The sequence below is a fragment of the Sander lucioperca genome, chromosome 12 (assembly GCF_008315115.2).
Source record: "Sander lucioperca isolate FBNREF2018 chromosome 12, SLUC_FBN_1.2, whole genome shotgun sequence".
Classification (NCBI taxonomy): Eukaryota; Metazoa; Chordata; class Actinopteri; order Perciformes; family Percidae; genus Sander; species Sander lucioperca.
In genome coordinates, this window is record NC_050184.1 from 27,933,686 (window position 1) to 27,952,694 (window position 19,009).

Consider the following 19,009-nt stretch of genomic DNA (forward strand, 5'->3'; position numbering starts at 1 on the left):
TAAGGACAGTCTAAATTTGTACTTGTACTGTATATTGGCTTCAAAAAAAGCTGCACCATGTGCTGAATCTTATGCATGGATACTAGGATGACATCATCTAGTAGAAGTGGCGTAGTGAACATCAAAATCAACCTCAACTTTGCTGAAATGATAAGTCAGATGTTTATAGATGAGAAAATCCACAGTATGAAAACGGACAGTTAAAGATGCAACATAATGAAATTACTTTTTTATGTGAATACAATGCGCTTCCGCAAATCACAATATTTATACAGAATGAAGGCACCTTTTAGCTGGATGTCATCATACAAGTTTGTGTCGAACAGATCCCCAGACACGGTAACTTCGCCCCAGTTCGCCTCGTCTCCGCTAGGGCCGCTCACCACTCTTTTGTGTGACGACTGGTGCGGTGGGAAAGTGCGTGCGGTGAAGGCAGTGTAAAGGCAAGCTGGGCTAGCCATGGTGATGTTGTGGCTGTAAAGCTCATTTCGTCGATGAAGTGAGTCAACTTTTAAGGTTAGGCTACTTTGAAAATTAGTTGTTGGATAGAAACGCACTGAACGTAACGTAAAGTAAGTTGTCACTAATGAGCTAACGCTACTTGTAACGTTAGTTCAAGAATCTGGGACCTTATAGCGAACTAACGTTAATTAACGTACCAGAGTTGGGGTCTAGCTTAGCTAGCTGTTGGCTAGTTTGTGTCAAGTAGCTAAACTTAGCTGGCTAGTTTGTTAGCTCCTGCAACTAAGATAGCAGTTGGCTAGCTAACTACTGTAACATAATGTGTAAAACTATTGTATATATTAATCATTACCATTAGCGATTGTAGCTAAATGTCTTATCTAAGTAAACTAACTCATGTAATGTTAGCAGTAAAAGCTAGCTGGCTAAAGCTAACGTTAGCCTAACATTGTAATGTTAGCTAGCGGTTAGCTGAGCCTAGCTATGTGTTTAGTTAAATTTGCTTCAAATGTAACGTTAAACCACATTTACATTCCTGTTTACTATCTGATGTTCCCTATTTTTTATTTTTATATCTTCTTCAGGATATAACGTTTGTGTTGCCTTCGCTGGTGTGTCTTGCTAACATCGATGTTAGCAACTAGCCTGTTCGTGTAAATGCTAATCACTAGAATGGACCTGTTGAACTCTCAGTTCCTGGACAAGATGAACAATAACATCGGGAGACTGCACTACGAAGGTTAGTTTGACATTATATGTGTGTTGTAATAAGTCGTTACACTGTGTATTTAACTTATTTGTGGAACTAACACGTTGCAGTTTCCCTAATTACCACCATCAATTTTTCAGTGTTTTGGTTTGACATGTAACGTTAACTTTAACGTTAGGGCTGCACGATATGAGAAAAATATGGGAGAACGACATTACTTGCGATAAATAAAAATAGTAAAGTGTATCCAGTTATGCTGCTTTCAGTGTACTGTTTAAATTCAACACATTGCTTGAATAAAAAAATATTACCAACTTTCTTTTATTGAACAAATTGAACTGAACACTAAGGCACCAATAAAAAAAAAAAGTGATAGCTACATTTTAAAGTGCAGATGATAACTCTTAAGTTAACTAAAAAAAAAACCTATGTAGCTATGACAAATATGTCAGTCTGTCGCCATGTGTTTATATCAAATAACTTGATGATAAAAAAACCGATTTATTGTACAGCCCTACTGACAAGCACACAACTTTACAATTTTGAACAGAATGAACAGTACACATATAGCAAACTCAATATCCAAATTCTCATAAAACATAAACAACATGAATAAATATTACATGTTTAAAAAAGGGTAGGAAAAAGTTTTCACTTATCTAAACATCCTACCCCTTCATAACATAAACCATTAAATCATATTTATCATATACTCAAACAGCTATGCCAGTGCTAATATTCAAAACCTATACCTCACGTTCATCCCACCAACCCTACCTCATCCTTATACCTCTTAAAAAAAAAAAAAAAATTGTTTACTTAAATTACATATCTGTCCTTACTGCTAACTCTTATTTAGCATGTTATAAACTGCACACAGACCTAAGTACCAACAAAGATTTGTATATGGTGCAGAACAATAGCAAACTCTACAAATGTTGCCTTATTTGATGCAGAAGGGTCAGACTTAAGACTGTTTAGCCTACACTCTTTGTGTCTATATGGGAAGGCCATAACCCCCAAGGAAAAGAGTCTTAAAAAGTCTAAAATTTAAAAATCAATTAATTGTGATATACAGTAGGTCTTACATTTCATTCATAAAGGTCTTCAAAAAGGTCTTAAATTGACTTGGTAAAACCTGCAGAAACCCTGCTTTAGAATAAATAAACAGTTTGCCAGGAAAAAGTATCAGGGCTCGACAGTAACGGTTGCCCAGTTCTCCTTGGCAACCAGATTGAGTCGATTGGCAACCATTTCGTGGCATCTGGTTGCCTCCTTTGGCAACTACCTGTTCAATATTTGTGTTTTTAAAAAAAATATATAAAAACAAATCAAAACTTACAAAACTGGAAAATCTTAATTTGGTTGTCTTAAACACTACGTTCATGCGCAACACAACATTTCAGCTGTTGTGCGATCGCTTTCCACACGTGCGTTTGGCGTGAAAAGATACAGGCAATGCAGTTTTCTGTTCACGTTAATGGCACATGTTGCTAATATGGCACCGGTGCCGGGTATCTACCAGACGGAAAAGCAACGCTGATTTCAGTGCCTTATTATGGGGCTACATTAAATGTCTGCGCTGCTCTCTGACGCAACGTCACGCTAGTAAACACGGTTACACTTTACTTGAAGGTATCTACATAAGAGTGACATGACACTGTCATGAATGTGTCATAAACATAAACAAGTCATAAACGTTTATGACAGAACGCTTCTTTTAGTAATTGTCATTTGGTTTTTGTCATGACAAGTTATGGTTAGGGTTAGAGTTAGAGTTCATGTGTCATGACAGTGTCATGACTGTGTTCATGACAGTGTCATGTCACTCTTATGTAGATACCTAAGTAAGTAAAGTGTTACCGTAAACACTAATAACACGTTACACTTGGCAGCAGTTAACGTTAGCCTACCGTTAGCTACTGGATTAAACAGTTAAAATGCTGACAGATAACGGTGTAAAAGTGTGACTGTATTTCACTGTAGAGGATTCCAACAGCGGGACGTACAACAGTCTCATCTGTTTTTGTCTTTTAACAGCAATTTACTGGTGAAAGAAGTCATTATTGTTAAAAGTTATTGTTATTACATTTTTAATAATCATTTAAATTCCCCCCTTTTTTTGTGCTGATCCGAAAATTGATCCAATCCGTAATTCAAAACAGTGATATACTTATACTATAAATATGTTCACGGTTATTTTTTCTAATGAAAGAGTGCATAATCCTATCTTTGTGATTCTAAAATAAGGAAACAACACACAGATAGCAATTAATGCTTATTTATTAAATATTTCAAACAACTGAACTGAAATCTACAACAGTAGATTTTACAATGAAATAAAAACGTCTTATAAAAAAGTAATTTAAGTTTTAATGTAAAAAAAAAAAAAGTTAAACTCCACAAGCGTGTCCTGCGGCTCGCCGGCCGTCTCTCTCACACACACACACACACACACACACACACACACACACACACACACACACACACACGTCCGCAGCGCAGCAGGCAGAGGCGGGGTCTGTTCTGAGTATAATAAAGCCCCGTCTGTGTTGAGCAAAACATTACGTGAATTACTACGAGAATGGACATGCATTTAATATAGGTAAAGTGCCCAAGTATTAGCATAATTTGTTGTTGTTGTATGTGACGCTAAGGTCTAGTGACGATGCTATAAAGACCGTTGCTGTGCTTGCGTCGCTCCCTTACCCCTCCTACCAGTCCCTATGGCCACTTGGCCAGTGGGAATGCAAACGGGAAAAAGATTTTGGGGGAGAGTAGTTCATAAAACTGCTTAGAAGTGTACTTTTCCTCTAAAAAGTACAAGTACTATCCGATCGGAACGCACCTATGGTCGCAAACTGGACGGGGCGGAGTCACGTGACTACACACGCGGCGGCCGTAATATGTTTTAAGGGGAAAGTACATTAACACACAGTGGGCGGCCTCGGAAATATTAATAGTATTAAAAGACCGAAATAACCGACTAGGTAAAATTACGTCGGTTATAGGCTCTAAATTTCGGTTACGATTATTTTTCGATTAATCATCCAGCCCTAATGACAACCGTATTGTCAGTTTTGGCAACCAAAAGCTGATGCCTGTTTGCCAAGCCGGCAACCACTTTAAAAAGTTATTTCCTCAGTGTTTAGGAGGTGATTTTACTCCAGAAGTAAATTACTCTTGTGACTTTTTCATTGCTCAATTGACCTTTTCAATCAAAGCTGCCTTCAGAAATCAATTCTATCCCTGAAGACTAAAGAATGTCCTCAACTTTCCATATTTGGGATGTCAGCGGGGTAATCTGGGTCAGAGTTTAATTGTCTTTTCCCGATTAATTTTAAAATGACATGACATCAATAAAACTATTTCCTGCTTTATTCTTTGCAGGCCAACAATTGGTTTGCTTAAACTGAAAATCTGGTTAACCAATGATTGCTTGAATGGATGCCATGGCCAAGTTAATTTAATCAAACTAACTTTTTACATTTGGTCATGATGCAATAAATGTAGACGTATTAGGCCATAGTTTATGTTCCATGTGGAGTTAATGTACTTGTTGCTAGAATCTAAATTTAATTAGATTATTTGTACTGCCGAATCCTTCCTACAGATGAGTCCAGGACACCCTCCCTGCCCACTGCTATGTCCAACATAACTGGGCCTCCTCCACACTGCCCAAGCAAACGGAAGCATGGCGAAGAACAAATGGACGACCGAATCAACTGTGATGATGACCACGTGACCAAAATGAGCAGATTGTTTGCCACTCAGCTGTAAGTGCCTTTTAAAAAATTAAAGCATAAATTGTTGTCCTGTGTCAACCATGGCATTGTCAACATGCATTGTAACGCATAGCACTGGCTCTTTTTAAATTCTATGGTAAGTATATTTTGCGCTCAAAATATACACACACCAGAACTCAGATTTGTACATTCATATCTTACCGCATGGGAGCTTTAATGAAATCTCAAAGTAAGGTTTGGTTTACTGTGGCCAACTAATGGAAATACTTTTGCACAGCACAAGGTAATAATGCTTTTTGATTTCCCCAAACCCGAACATTGGTATTCACTGATTGCCTTCCCCTAAAGCGTACATTACACCTGTAGAAGAGCAGTTTGTTGTTATTTGTAATACCAACTTTTTTTAAACAAGGAAACCGTCATGACAGTTTTTGCACAACAGAAAGCCATATTGGCAGGTGGGTAGGATCACTCAATCCTCAAGAAATGTTATTTATTGAACAAGTCAAAGAACATTCAACCATTCAGCCTGAAATAGCTCCATTTGAGATTATGAAACAAAACCTTACAGCATTAACTCTGGTGGAATGCAGAGATTCCCTCCCAGGCTGTAAAGTATCATGATTTTAAGAGACAACTTAGATTACCAGCACAACAAAGTCTGCAAGAGGGAAATCATGCATATAATCTTTAATTCTCTTCAAGGGCTGCACACTAAAAAAGACAAACGAGACCACCTCGCCAGTTTAAGCCTTGTGCGGTCATCTTTTTTTTTATTTATTTTTTTTTAATTATATATAAATGTGATGTGACAGCTGGTGTATGAATTGTCTATTAAAAGGTGAAACTGTTGGTGGTCTATGTTGAATTTGCACTCTCTTTGTCTAGGGCTCGTCCCTCTGCTGGAGACAATCGTAATGAGCACTGGAGCCTAGGTCACAGTCCTGTGGAGCACATTACTTCCTCCTCCAACGGTCTCCATGGGAACCACCTGTATGCTTCCATGTCTAGCTATGCTGTAGACCAGCCTCTGGCTCTGACCAAAAGCAGCCACGACATTAGAGTAGGGGCCAGAGAGAGGTCTACCGTGGGTGGGACTGTAGATCGGCAGCAGGTACGTCAACTTCTAACACTTCATGGAGGAGGCCACATCTGAAGTTCACAGTGACAAGAATAAGATAGATAATACAAGAGTGTGAAAAAAAACAAATACAATTTTTATGTTTAATCAATTGGATAAATGAAAGTGCAATTCATGTTTGCTGTATCCGCATGGTCGCGAGGGATCCGCATGACGTACATTTTCTCATCTGCCCAGCCACCATACAGATTATTGTGGAAGGTTGTCGTCACATTCCTCTGCTAAAGTACAAAGTTGTTATGTATTTGCCTTACATCTGTTGGAGACCTTTTATCTCTGTTTACATAGTCAGAGATTGTAGAATTCTCATTTTAGGTGAAACAGTGTCTTCATTAATTTATTAAACATTTCTGGACAAATAATAGACAATATACTAAGCAGTGCAGGGTATTTTTTGCATGTCAAGTCTCTCTGGAGGAGATCCGTAAGGAGTGTACCAACCCATACATAGTACTGTGTCTGTGTTAGCTGATTGTATGCATTTCCATTCCACATATAGAATCGTCCCTCCGTCATAACCTGTGCCCCGGCGAGCAACCGCAATTGTAACCTCTCGCACTGCCACATGAATGGCTGTTCACCCAGCCCACCTACTGATCAGATGAAGACCAATGGTAAGCCAGGGTGTAATCTAATGCTTATATATATATATATATATATATATATATATATATATATATATATATATATATATATATAAAGCATGATATTTTATACATCACATGCTTGGTAATAACCATGTTTTTGGTCTCCTTCCTCAACACTTAATGTTGTTTTAGCTAACACAGAATGTGATCCTGTGATTGAGGAGCACTTCCGTCGCAGCCTTGGAAAGAACTACAAAGAAGCGGAGCCTGTTTCCAACTCGGTGTCCATCACAGGTTCAGTGGATGATCACTTTGCAAAGGCGCTGGGAGATGCCTGGCTCCAAATCAAGGCCAAGGATGGGGGTCATCAAATCCCAGAGACGGATCCATGAAGCAGAGGGGAGTAAACATTACTATCACTTTCTTAGTGTTTGCATATTAACAGTGGAGATTCCCCACTGGCACTTCTTGCCAAGCATCAACTTCCCTTAGCTAAGAACAATGTACAAGAACATATGGTGCTCACATAGGCTGTCCCTTGTGGACCTCGAGGTCAACCATTTTATTAGAACACTCAGATTTGTACTCTTAAAAATTGGCAACGTCTCTTTATTGGAGAAGAGAAAATAAATACTGCATAGTTCTGTTGACAATGTTAGCTGTGGAAACTGTACAATCAATCAGAGATATTATTTTGCATTGATAATGAGATTCAGAAAGTGGTCGGTTCGCAGCTGATGCTCTGTTTTACCTGCCTTTCAGCTGCCTTGATAGCCAAAGAAATACCCTGCCTTTCCCATCAACATATAAGCCATAGATCTGGTCTTCGTTTTTCATTCTAAAATCCCTCTGCTTTTAATCTATATTACTTGAAAAAGACAGCCAGGTCTTATTTGCTCTTTTTTGTTTCTGATAGTTTAGGTAGCAGGTTACCTGTTTCAGTTGGAACTAATGTGTTCAAGAATGCATTTTGTGTTTTGAAATTGTGATAATGCGTTTAAGGCTCTGGTCCCCCCCCCCCCTGCTTTCTGAAGACACTAGACTAATGGGTCTTCTTTTTATGATCCTGAACTGGACTTATCCACTGTTAACTGAATTATCTTAGTTTCCTGTCTATATGCTCACTGTGGCTGATTACTTAGTAAACTAATATCAATCATAGTAGATGTGTCTAACTAGAAAGCATGTTTCAAATAGCTGGTTTCTATTACAAACCTTATTCTATACTAAATATTTACTCAGAATTTATTTTTTATCCGTAACATTTTAGAAATACTCACTGCTGGTACAGTTGTACTCAATATATTTTTTGTATCTGGTTTTCATTACTATATGTAGGTGTATCTCTTTAGCACCCATCTACAAATCACAGCCTCTGGCAAGGTTGTCTGAATGCAGTTTAAAAGGCTAATGTTGCTTTGTTATTCTCTGGACCTGGATGCTATATAGCTTTCTACATGTCTGAACACAGCTGAATCTGATCTTCGGTAGCAGTCTATTAGCAGTGGCTTTATTTATTCTGAACATATGGATAGTTTCATGTTGACTTTCGGCAAAACATGGTGACAACCGAATTCTAACTTTGTTTCTAAATTAGTTTCTTTCTAATGAGAACAACAGAGAATGGCTCCACTGTTTGAATGACAAAGCAGTTGATTTCCCTTAAAGCTTAAGATCTAATGCACATGCACTATGGGTGTCCATGACTGACTGACACTTATCAGTCACTTCAGTTGTGTTTAGCAAGCACAACAAGTATGACAAATACGTTTTTCCTTTTTAATTAAGGTGATGTCATGGTGTGAGCTGCCAAAGTCTTCCTTTTTTTATAATGCAGAAAAGGTGTAAGTGGGTTACAAAAGTTTCTTTTTTTGTGCAGTTGAGTTTTCTTATTCCCCCACCGGCGGTAATTTCTCACCCTTCTGAAATTCTCTACTTATAGTAGCGTAACCTATTTGTCAACACTGTTTAAGATATGGTATTGTAAATTCAGATTTTTTTTTGAATGTCAATTAACTGTATGTGAAAACATACATTTGTATTAATATTCTACAGTTTTCAAATTGTTACATACACTATACTGTCTTTATATTTTATTTTACTCATAAGACTATCATTGCGCCGCGCGGAATGATCATAGATATTTTGTTTCTATTCAATTAAGTGTACTCATATGTAGCATGGACACTCATTACCTTCTAACCATGCTTTTTTATCTTTCTAAAAGTTGGTTATTTTCCCACAATTGTCAGATGATGAATAAGTGCAGGAACACAACAGTCTTTTGATCAAAGATTTTCTTGGTGCAGTGTCAAAGACTTCTGTACTAACCGTGTAAAGAGTTTGTTTAGCTTTCTGTGTGTACCATAGTGGAATGTAGGGATTATCATAGAATTTGCTTGTTTGACACAAGTAGATCTTTCAGTAATATGTTTGTGGTATTAGTCCATTGTTATTTAATTGCTATATTTAGACTACCTGTATCGCAAACACTGTTTGCAGAAAGGTCCTGCTCCAGGTGTCATCCACATAGAAAAAAGTAATATTTGTTGACTTTTGTCCTTAATTTCTCTGGAAGAAAATGCCACTGTTTTGTACTTACTTTCTTCCAAATAAACATACAAATGCCTACCTTTGCACATTTGTTGTTACATCATTTTACCAAACAAAATGTGACATACTCGAGTCATAACAGCAAATGAGATACTCTCTATTATATTATTTGCATGTCTGTAGCTTGCAGTAACAAAAGGTTTCAGTTTTTTCTTCTTCATTTTTGCTCAGATTTCCTGATTCAAGGCAACATCAAAAGTTTATCAAAGCAACAACAAACAATTACAATTTAAAAAAAGGAAAGGCTTGCATTTAGTTTAAGCTTAGGTACAAAGTCATGGTTGATATAGATGAACATATTAATCAACTGGGATGACAGCGGAATTCATTCTAATCCAAGTGTTTTTGCAGACAGTTGCCCAAAATAAGATCATTTTTTAATTGTACTGCTATATTACGTTGTAAAACTGTAGCTGTCTTTGTTGCACCTTCAATGTTGCAAATACTTAAGGCAATGATGAGGTGTTTCACTGATTAAAGCACATCTTTTTTGAAACAAGCAATCAGGAGTCCTAGCTCTTTCTCTATTTTCCTTGGACAAGCACTGCAACGGCTACAATCTGAAGTGACTAATCAACATATTAACTAGACCTCTTTGGCTTAGAGGGACCAGCATTGGACAAATGTCCTTTTATGGTAGACCTTATAAACCGTGTACATGTGGTACAGTGCCTGATGTTTGCGTTTGTTCCTGGAGCAGCCTTGTGTGCTATTTTCAGTGTCTTGTCACCAGCTTCTCTGTTACTATTCAGTCCAAAAAAAAATAATTGTTTTATTTTTTCAGTTAGATAAACCTAAAGTAGAGAAATCTGGAAAACATTAAAGGAACTGTTGCTTTTTAGAGTTAAATACTGTAATATTTGCAATATTATTGGAGTAAGTCACCCTCTTTTGTCCCAGCGTTTCTCCTTAGGTCTTGCACATGCAGTTATTTGGTTCTTGTGATTCATATTTAATGTTTCCAGTGCCTGTTAATACGATATTCTCAAAACGGCTGAATATTTAATATCTTTCTATTTCAACTTAATTGCTGTGTGCATAATAAATCCTATGATAAAGTCATCATGTTCTCGACAAGCAGCTGACATCTTTCCACAGGCATTACAGTTGAAGCCTCTGTGGACTCAGTTGGCCATAGATGTTGTTTAGTTGATTTGGTGTTGTGGTAACATAAGAGTGGATAATGGATAATGGCTGGAAAAATCCATTACTTTTAAAGGGAGAAAAGAGTAGATCGTCAGTGATGAGAATTGTTTAGGTTACAATTTAAGCATTGTCCTAGAAAGCATTTAGCCTCCACATTATTATGTTCTAATGGAAATGGGAGAAGACGGATCATTCTTGTGAGACCAGACTGTAGTTGGATTAGAGGTTAGCTGACTTTTCTTTCCCAACCAGCAGATGGCGGTGTTAAACCACTTTACAGGTCCCCCCAAATTCTCCTAGTCCCTGGAGATCAAACAAAGACACAAGCGTCATTCTGGGAAGATTGATATGGATGCAGCATTTCTTCAATGTATCTGTTAGTAATGTGAAAATGTACTTTGCATGTAAAAAGGGTCTCTAATTAACAAGACATTGCTGTCATGCTGAGAGCAGAATGCGTTGTAGATGTTACCAAACATGGCTCCATATCCCAGAGTCTTGCCTTATAGGATTTTTTTTTTAACATTTCATTGTAGATGCATTTAAAGGCTGAATGAAAATGTAAATGAGTATACCTCCACTTTGGCTAATTTGAATTTGCTGAGCACCATTCATAACACACATCTTTAAACTAGATAAAGATTTTTCCTTTTTCTTTTTGGTTGTTGTTGCTCTCACCCCTCAGGCTCAAATCTGCTCAAAAGCCCCTCCAACAGACCACTGCCTTCACGAGATTAGACCCAGCCATTCACCAACCACAATGCCCCTGCTTCTGCTGCACCATGCCTTCCAAGGAAGCCTGCTCTTGTGGGATAATGGAGATGAGATCCACATTTTTCCCGCTTGCGCAAAACCAATCGCAGATCCACTCACAGACACACAAATGCACGCACACAGATATCAGGCCATGTTGGTTGCCGACATGAAACTACTGTCTAAATCAAGATGACACATCAGGGTCACGCCAAATTCAACTTGGCCCCTTCAGTGTGTGAAGGCCACAAGGAGCATGACATCTGTGCTTGCAATAGAGGACTGGTTTCTCAGTTGCTGCTTCCTGTTATTGCTGTAACAGGATGGACACTGCTGCTTTCAGACACAGTTAAGACACACATGTTGAACACTGTCCTCTCCATTTTGCTCTTATGTAAAAGGAATGAACCAATGGAAACGGTTTAACACAGTGCATTTTGGACACGGTGTGGACACCGTGTGGAGTAATTTATCCAATTGGATAAAATATAATGTCACTACAGACTCAATAGAAAAGAAGTGACCCTTGCAGTGTCACACACGTACATTCCCTACATGTTAGCCTGTACTAATGGCTGATAGAGATCTCATTCTTTGCATAATTCCAAATGTGTTGTGCCTAAATAGAACGCGAGGCTACACCCCTATCTACAGCATCCCTGAGTGCACAACAACGGCTGGGGAATTTGCATGATTGCCTGTAGATTATTTGAACATTATCTATTCCCCCCTCCTCTTTTTCTTATTTCTGTGGCTCTGCTGTGAGAATGCACACACATCCTTGGGCAAAATAATCTAAAATAGATCATACAAGCAACTGGAGTAGATGCACAGGCACAGGAAGCAGCTCACGGGCAGACTTGAGTCATGCTGGCAAGATCATGCACCCTGAGCTGACAGCCCAACACACTCGATTACCAAGCATGTCATTTTCTAAAATGCAGTCGTAGCCTCACTATAGGTTGCAAACAAGGGGGGAAATATTGAGATCCAACTACCCATAAATGACTCTTGAATGTGGTATAGATTGAGTCCAGTGTTGGTACGTACTTTAAGACTGACCTGACGAGCCTCTGTGGCTCATTCATTGTGTCATTCGGACTGCTGGCAATGGCATAACCTTTATGGAGAGAAGGGAAGAAAACACGGTCACTCTGGATCACAGTCTTGCAATGAACAGAAACAGACCCTGTCAGGCCATCTCAACATCAGTTTTCAGTTTTACACCACCACCGACACACTCTACCAATCACTCTTTGCCTTTTCCTTACTTCCTCCTGCCATCAATTAAGACAGCTCCTTCTTGATAAGGCTGTCTTGTGTGACGTGCATGCTACATTGATTTGGCAGGGTCCTATTAATACATTTCTCCTTTGCATCCCTCTATGTTCAATGCTGTCTCAGCTCCATCTTTGACCTGTTTTGTTGCGCACATTTGGCCTGCCGTATGGTGCTTGACACAGCCAGTGATTTCCTACTCATACAGTTGGCTTAAATGTCATACTTTTATATATTATTGATTGATTTGTAAATGATTGATTTAAAGGGCCATCTGCTGTGCAATAACATGACTGTGCTGCCATTTTGTTGTTCCTACAAGATAATGAATTGCTTCCAATTAGGGCATACAAATGATGGGGTAATATTTCTTGTTAGCCACAGACCATATTTTTCCTACAAGATCAGGATCCCATGTAATTATTCAAATTCCCTCTCTTAACAACAGGCAGAAAAGGATGTGTATTGTGACAGTGGGTTTTGGGCACTGAGCAGCAGATAAATGTTTGAACCATCACTAAGGGGCATTCTCATGTCTCATAATGAGGCTTGTTAGGACCATCATTACAGCTGCTTGACTGAGCAGCCTTAATAAGGAAAGTGACCCAACACCAATACGAGCAGCAATGTTTTTCCTCACAAGTCCATCTTCTATTGTCTTCCATGGCCCTATCTCTTTCCTCTTGACTGTCTGCCCCCCCCCCTTTGCCACAGCGCCCCACTATCACCGCCACCACCACCACTCCCCCCGTGTGTTTGGCAGTCACACAGTCGGCCATGTGTGTGCTGAAGACGTTACATAATGCCCTCCTTTCACTGCACTACAGATCAAAGAGAATCCAGCACAGAACAATTGCTCCTTGCTGATTTTTCTTCTCTTCCACCATCACATTGTTTTTATCAGACTTCAGTACCCCCCGAAAAAACAGGTTACCAACCAGGTTAGAACAGATAAGCAAGATGCTTCAGGCATAGACGTCTTTTCACTTCACTTTTTTGATGTGCTCTCATTCATTTACTAGCTTCATTATATGCATATGCAGGGAAATCAAATTTAACCCAGTTAAAAGAAAAAACCAAGAAGGTGATGGGAAGAGATTGATTTTAATGAAAGAAAATGGAGTCACTTCACGTGAAAGCTACAAAAATATTTAGTACATTGTAGCTTTGACATTTTATCCACAGGGGCTGGCCTCTTCTACAATAGCAAAAACATTCTTACAAAACTGATGCAGTTATAATGAAATGTGGAAGGGTTTCTACTCAACATTTTGCAGAATTCTCTTTTTACTTCTATGTGTGAACAAGCAGAATGATTGTCACTGCTACAAAGTAACATAATGCGACTACATGTTTCACCACACATGCTCACACAAAGCCAGGTAGCCTTGATGAAATTAAATTAATAGAAAAGGCCAAGAAAAAGAACGAAACCCTCTCTCCATCAAGTGAAAGAGATGGTGACACACAGAGAGAAAGAGCAAGAGAGCATCAAATTCTGTCAAAGAGGCCAGGGCCTGTCCACAGCGTTGGGAGGATTGAAATAATGAGTGTGTGCTAGGGGAACATTTACCTCCAATGCCAAATGTAGGCAGCACATTCTGGTACCAAAGGGCACAAATTACGAGATAAAGAGCAGCGGGATAACTGCGTGCAATTTTAAGAGGATAGTTCCTCTTGAAGGAGGTAAAAACTTGTTTGTACAATGTTGTACAATAATCTAATAGTATAACATAAGTTGTATCTGGTGCATCTAGGTTATATGTATAGCATGCACCATTGTCACTGACCCCAAAAGTGAACCTCAGGTGACGTACAAGTATTTGATTCCCTCCAAAGAGCTGGGATCAGCAGCGGTCCTTATCTCTGTAAACACCCCCCCAGTGATGGAGAGTGGTTCGCCGGTCTGAGGGAGCAGAGCGACAGGGTTCTCTCTGGCCCTCAGCCTGGGGGAAATGTGCAGGTGAACCAGGAATAAAAGCATCTTTAGGGCACGGCACATTCTTGCAGAAGTGCATAGCCGAGCATGAGCTCTGCAGCTGCAGCATCAAATGAATTGTGTGGGAATGGGAGAGGGCAAGGCTTCAGAGTGGGTTTGGTGCTCAAACTGTTATCACACCTGACAGTGTCTGGTTTGGGATCTAGTGGTGCACGTGGCATACGTAAGCGGCTGGTCATCTGTAAGGCAGAGTGATAGGCTGTGACGTGTCACATGCCACATTAGACCCTGCCAGGGGATGTGTTTGACAGACCACAGGAACGCTTTCCCTCCCTTCATATCGTCAGACCTATTTGATAGTTCCAAGATTAATTCTGGGGTCTCATTTATAGAATACTGTAGCCTATATACTTGAATTTCATCCTTGATTTTGCCACAACATACAGGAATAATGATGAAATAATAAAGTAAAAAGGGCAGTCGTTGATGAATTAGGAAGTTATTCAAAGTATTTTACAAGACAAGACATTTCCAGAACTCAAACCTATATTCATCAAATGCAATTTTACAGTTACATGGTAGGATTTTCATGGTAATACATTTACACTGTTACTCCTATTGTATAATTAATAAGTAACACTTTTGATACCTTTTTAGTTCAGTGTGATTCAAGTATTAAAAACACAAAATCCTTCAGTTTAAATTAAACACAAGCAGTAAAACACAGGGATTTATCATGATTTGAGAAATAATTGTAAAGATATAACTTTCTTTTTGTGTCTTCACTGCCATCTTTGACACAACAAAAAGAAATGTGTGCAGTAAGTAACTAACTGACTGAACTGCAGCAATGTTAAAAGTTTTACACAGACGACCATGAAAACTGATATGCTGATCTCCAAGCATTAACTGACTTACAGACAATCACACATTAGAGAAGGAAGAGGAAGTCTGGAGCATGTGGTATAAATAAAGCTTTTATTACAGGATAGAAGCTAATGTTCAGACATACAGGTTTTACATTTTAAGTAAAGTTTTTATGATGTCATCTTGTATGTCCACACTGAACCTAAAAAAGCTTTTATAACTGTCTGCGAGCCTTCAGTGCTCTATGTCCAATTTAGCTCAAGGATAAATACCTTCATTTCTTTGTTTTTAACCAGCTGTCATGAAACAAATTGGAACACTGTTAAATTTGGAAAATGAACCCTCTTGAACTACAGGCCAAAGTTTCACTGAGTCGATATAATCTAACTGAAGTCAATTTTATCAAGTTGCGGCCAAAGAGTCTGGAGTGTTAAATGATCTTCTGGAAAAGTTAGTGGCCACTCAAGATGCTGCTCTTTACCTAAAAAGTGTCTTCAACCTTGAAAATGTCAGCAGAGGATTTTTTTCCCCTCAATTTTCATACAGGTACATTGAGGACCTGTGTGTCTACTGAGTGAAGATCCATTCTCTCACACTTGATAAAGACTGGACCAACTTTGTACAAAAGAAATCAAACTTGAACAAAAGAACTGATCCCAAATATAAGGTTAAACTTTAGATTGAGACTAGATGCATCATTGTGCTCTTTGACATGTAAGCATTTATTATTAACTGAGAACTTGCTCATAATTGAATGTAAATTCCTTCATTATGTCGTTATGTAGGAAGTTAAACAGAAATGGCAAAAATAATTCACATTTGTACCCCATGCTTTATATTTATAAATGATTTATTTCCGTTGATTTCAAATTTGTAAAATATACGATGCAGGTGCTATACCTTCTGTAAGTGCATAAAAAAAGGAGAGGATGTGATTTATTTTACAATTACATAATATACATAAGTACATAAGCACTGAATAAGTAAATACCATGTGAGCTTAATCTGTAATCATTCAATATGAAATATTCAAACGCTTTATATTTCTTTGGCATCGACACATTTCAACATATATGTCTTGTGTGTTGCTGAATATAAGTTGGTTCTGTGTCTTAGTGAGTTAACACTAGTGGTTGCACACAGTTTGGCTCATTTTTGACCACATTAACCCCTGCTGTGTCTCTCAGCTCTGCAATGTGCAGGCTGCTCTCGGGGCGTCTTACCTGTCACTGTTTAGGTCAGGGGAGGAAGAGAGAGAGGAGAGCTGAGGTGCCTGAGGAGGAGGAAGGACAGACTGGGCAGGCCGCTGTGGCCCTGCCTGGACCGGCTCACTCATCAGTGAGCATAGTTCCCAACCTCTCTGACAGATCAGAATAGAAAGCATGCACCACATCATAGCTATGATTCACGATTCACTGCAGCCTCAAGTCCAAGCGTGGCCTGAAGGCCCTCAGACCTCTTAATCATCATGTGTGCCTGTGTGTGTGTGTGTATGTTGTTTAAGGAAGAAAGTGAGACAGACAGGAAATGAATGAGCTTGTTTGCATATGACAGTGCTTCTATAAAAGTTGCCCGTGTGTTTTCTACATGTCAGAAAGAGTAAACTGCATCTTAACAGGCCTTCAAAATGTTTCCCAGAGCATAGTACTGTACGTGTCTCATGTGTTTGTCTCAGTTTTCAGTTCGTATTTGAGGGAGGGGGGTATTTATGCATATCGGGTCGGCTTAAATATCTCTGTCTTGTTCTGCGCAGTCATAATGTGCAGTCAAGGGCATAGCTACATGAGTGAAAATGTCATGCAACAGTAGGGATAATGCATGCAAAGCACGTGTGGAGGTCACTTGGTCACATTTGCATATAACAAAGTGCCAAAAATAATCAAATTAGCATTTGTTTTCACACAAACACACAGAAAATGAAACTGTGATTCTCCCCTACAATATATACAAATCATTTGTCATGTGTCAGAATAAAAAAAAAAAGTGATTGTTCCATTACCAAGAGTATTTGCTTGGCTTCAATTTACGATATGTTTTTATAAAAATAAACTGACACTAGTTTAGAGTCGTTAACTTTCTTAATCGCCTGTCCCTCATCTTCTACCTTGCTTTCAGTTCCCAGCTGTAATAAACTGAGGAGACTCAGCCAACATCCTGAGGAGTGAAGTGTTAAGTGTGTGCCGGCGTAATCTGACAGAATGTATTTAGAATGCAGGTCTTTACTAAAGCTGTGCCCGGAGCAGCTGCCTGGTCTTGTCTTTACACTTAACAGGAGGATTTGTACACATTCACAGTAAATCCATGCACACATAAACATAAACATGTGCGCGCACGCACACACACACACACACACACACACACACACACACACACACACACACACACACACACACACACACACACACACACACGTGTGCATCCATCCATTTATGCAAACACAACTGAACACAACACAGAATATGCACTTGCTGTAAACACACAGAGGTGCAGCATTGCTAGTCGGTGTGGGTTAAATTTCAGGAAATTAGCTGCAGAATAATGAGAATTCAGTTTAACACAGTGGAGTGGAGTATGTTTCTGTGTAAAAGCAGAGAAACAAATAACTCCATTTGATGTCAGCAGAGTTTTTCATTTGTCAGCTATTATCAAAGTCCCACAGCCTAAAGAGGCCCAGGGTAGAGCACAGGGCCTGAAAGCCTTTGGGCAGGGAATCCAGGAGGGAAGCCATTAGAGGAGCTTCACTGGAGAGCTAGCCCTTCCTCCCTCTAGATTCACATCAGGGTACAAGATCATCCAGAGCACCCACTGTGCGTGACATCTAGGCAGAGTAACATGTCTTGCTCACCATGTGGAATTTCTCCCCTTGGCTTACGTTTGCCATGAACTATTCAGTCCTGTAAATTAGCCGCCTCTCAAAATAGTTATAATTAATATTAGAAAACATCGGCTCCAATATTCTTTTTTTTCTTTCAAAATATTTAAATATATGCAACTGTATACACACACACACACACACACACACACAAACACACTTGCAATTTAGAGTATATGACAAATAGAAGTAATAGAAGTAACATATTGCAGTTTCTTTCTTTTTTTTGGTGATATTTCCTGCACCCTGATTTTTTTTTCCCAGCGTTTCACTTTGCCTGTTCCTCGGCCTGATTTGCCTTCTGTGTTTGACCCAGGCAGTAATTTACAATGACTCCCCCATAAGCCTCTGGCACATTGGGGAGACGTTATAAGCTGTGACAAAAGACAACAAGCGCTACAGCAAACTGAAAGTAGCAGGGGACGTCTCATGATTAGCTAAAATTGTCCTCTTTATTGTGACTTTAAATTCACTAACAGAGATTCATTTTACAAAGTAATCACAGTTGCCTTTTTTTTTGTTGCAATATTCCATGATTAAAAATGCTATCCTCTTTTTGGATCATACAGGAACTGTACCGTTGTTTGTACAGAAATACAGAAGGGAAATTCAAACAGTTAAAATATTTTCATTAGACACCACATGAGACAGACGGGTACAGGTTTCTCCATATGATATTGTAGGTTTATGAGCTGCCAAAAGAAGCAAGATGGGGGAAGGGCAATGTAATGTAAATTGAAGTCCTTTTTGAAGGGACTGTATAATTTCCAGAAGAGGGGGATTTGTTAATTTAAACCCATAGATTTTCTTACAGCGAGTGTGATAAGCCCTTGTGACAGGGTAACCTCTCTGGCATAGGCTTCAGAATCTGGCATTTGCATCTGTACAGAAAACGT

General features: G+C 39.0%; 1 protein-coding gene across 2 annotated transcripts; it reads left to right on the plus strand.

Moving 5' to 3' along the window:
• The first annotated feature begins 252 nt into the window (after nucleotides 1–252).
• vgll4a (vestigial-like family member 4a) lies at nucleotides 253–9,284 on the plus strand. 2 transcript variants are annotated; one of them, XM_031316436.2, is made up of 6 exons: nucleotides 253–499; nucleotides 1,047–1,201; nucleotides 4,785–4,947; nucleotides 5,806–6,031; nucleotides 6,558–6,672; nucleotides 6,838–9,284. In XM_031316436.2, the coding sequence occupies exons 2-6, from the start codon at nucleotides 1,120–1,122 to the stop codon at nucleotides 7,035–7,037; spliced, it is 786 nt and encodes a 261-aa protein (XP_031172296.1). In that variant the 5' UTR covers nucleotides 253–499; nucleotides 1,047–1,119; the 3' UTR covers nucleotides 7,038–9,284. The 2 variants fall into 2 exon arrangements, with proteins under 2 accessions (XP_031172296.1, XP_031172297.1); XM_031316437.2 differs by having other exon boundaries at nucleotides 314–572.
• The last annotated feature ends 9,725 nt before the right edge of the window (nucleotides 9,285–19,009 follow it).

Bases quoted from the DNA above. Each gene is read 5' to 3' on its own strand.
- vgll4a (XM_031316436.2), top strand. From the start codon at position 1,120: ATGCTAATCACTAGAATGGACCTGTTGAACTCTCAGTTCCTGGACAAG. The intron at 1,202-4,784 runs GTTAGTTTGACA...TCCTTCCTACAG, and splicing joins CGGGAGACTGCACTACGAAG to ATGAGTCCAGGACACCCTCC. The intron at 6,673-6,837 runs GTAAGCCAGGGT...ATGTTGTTTTAG, and splicing joins TGATCAGATGAAGACCAATG to CTAACACAGAATGTGATCCT.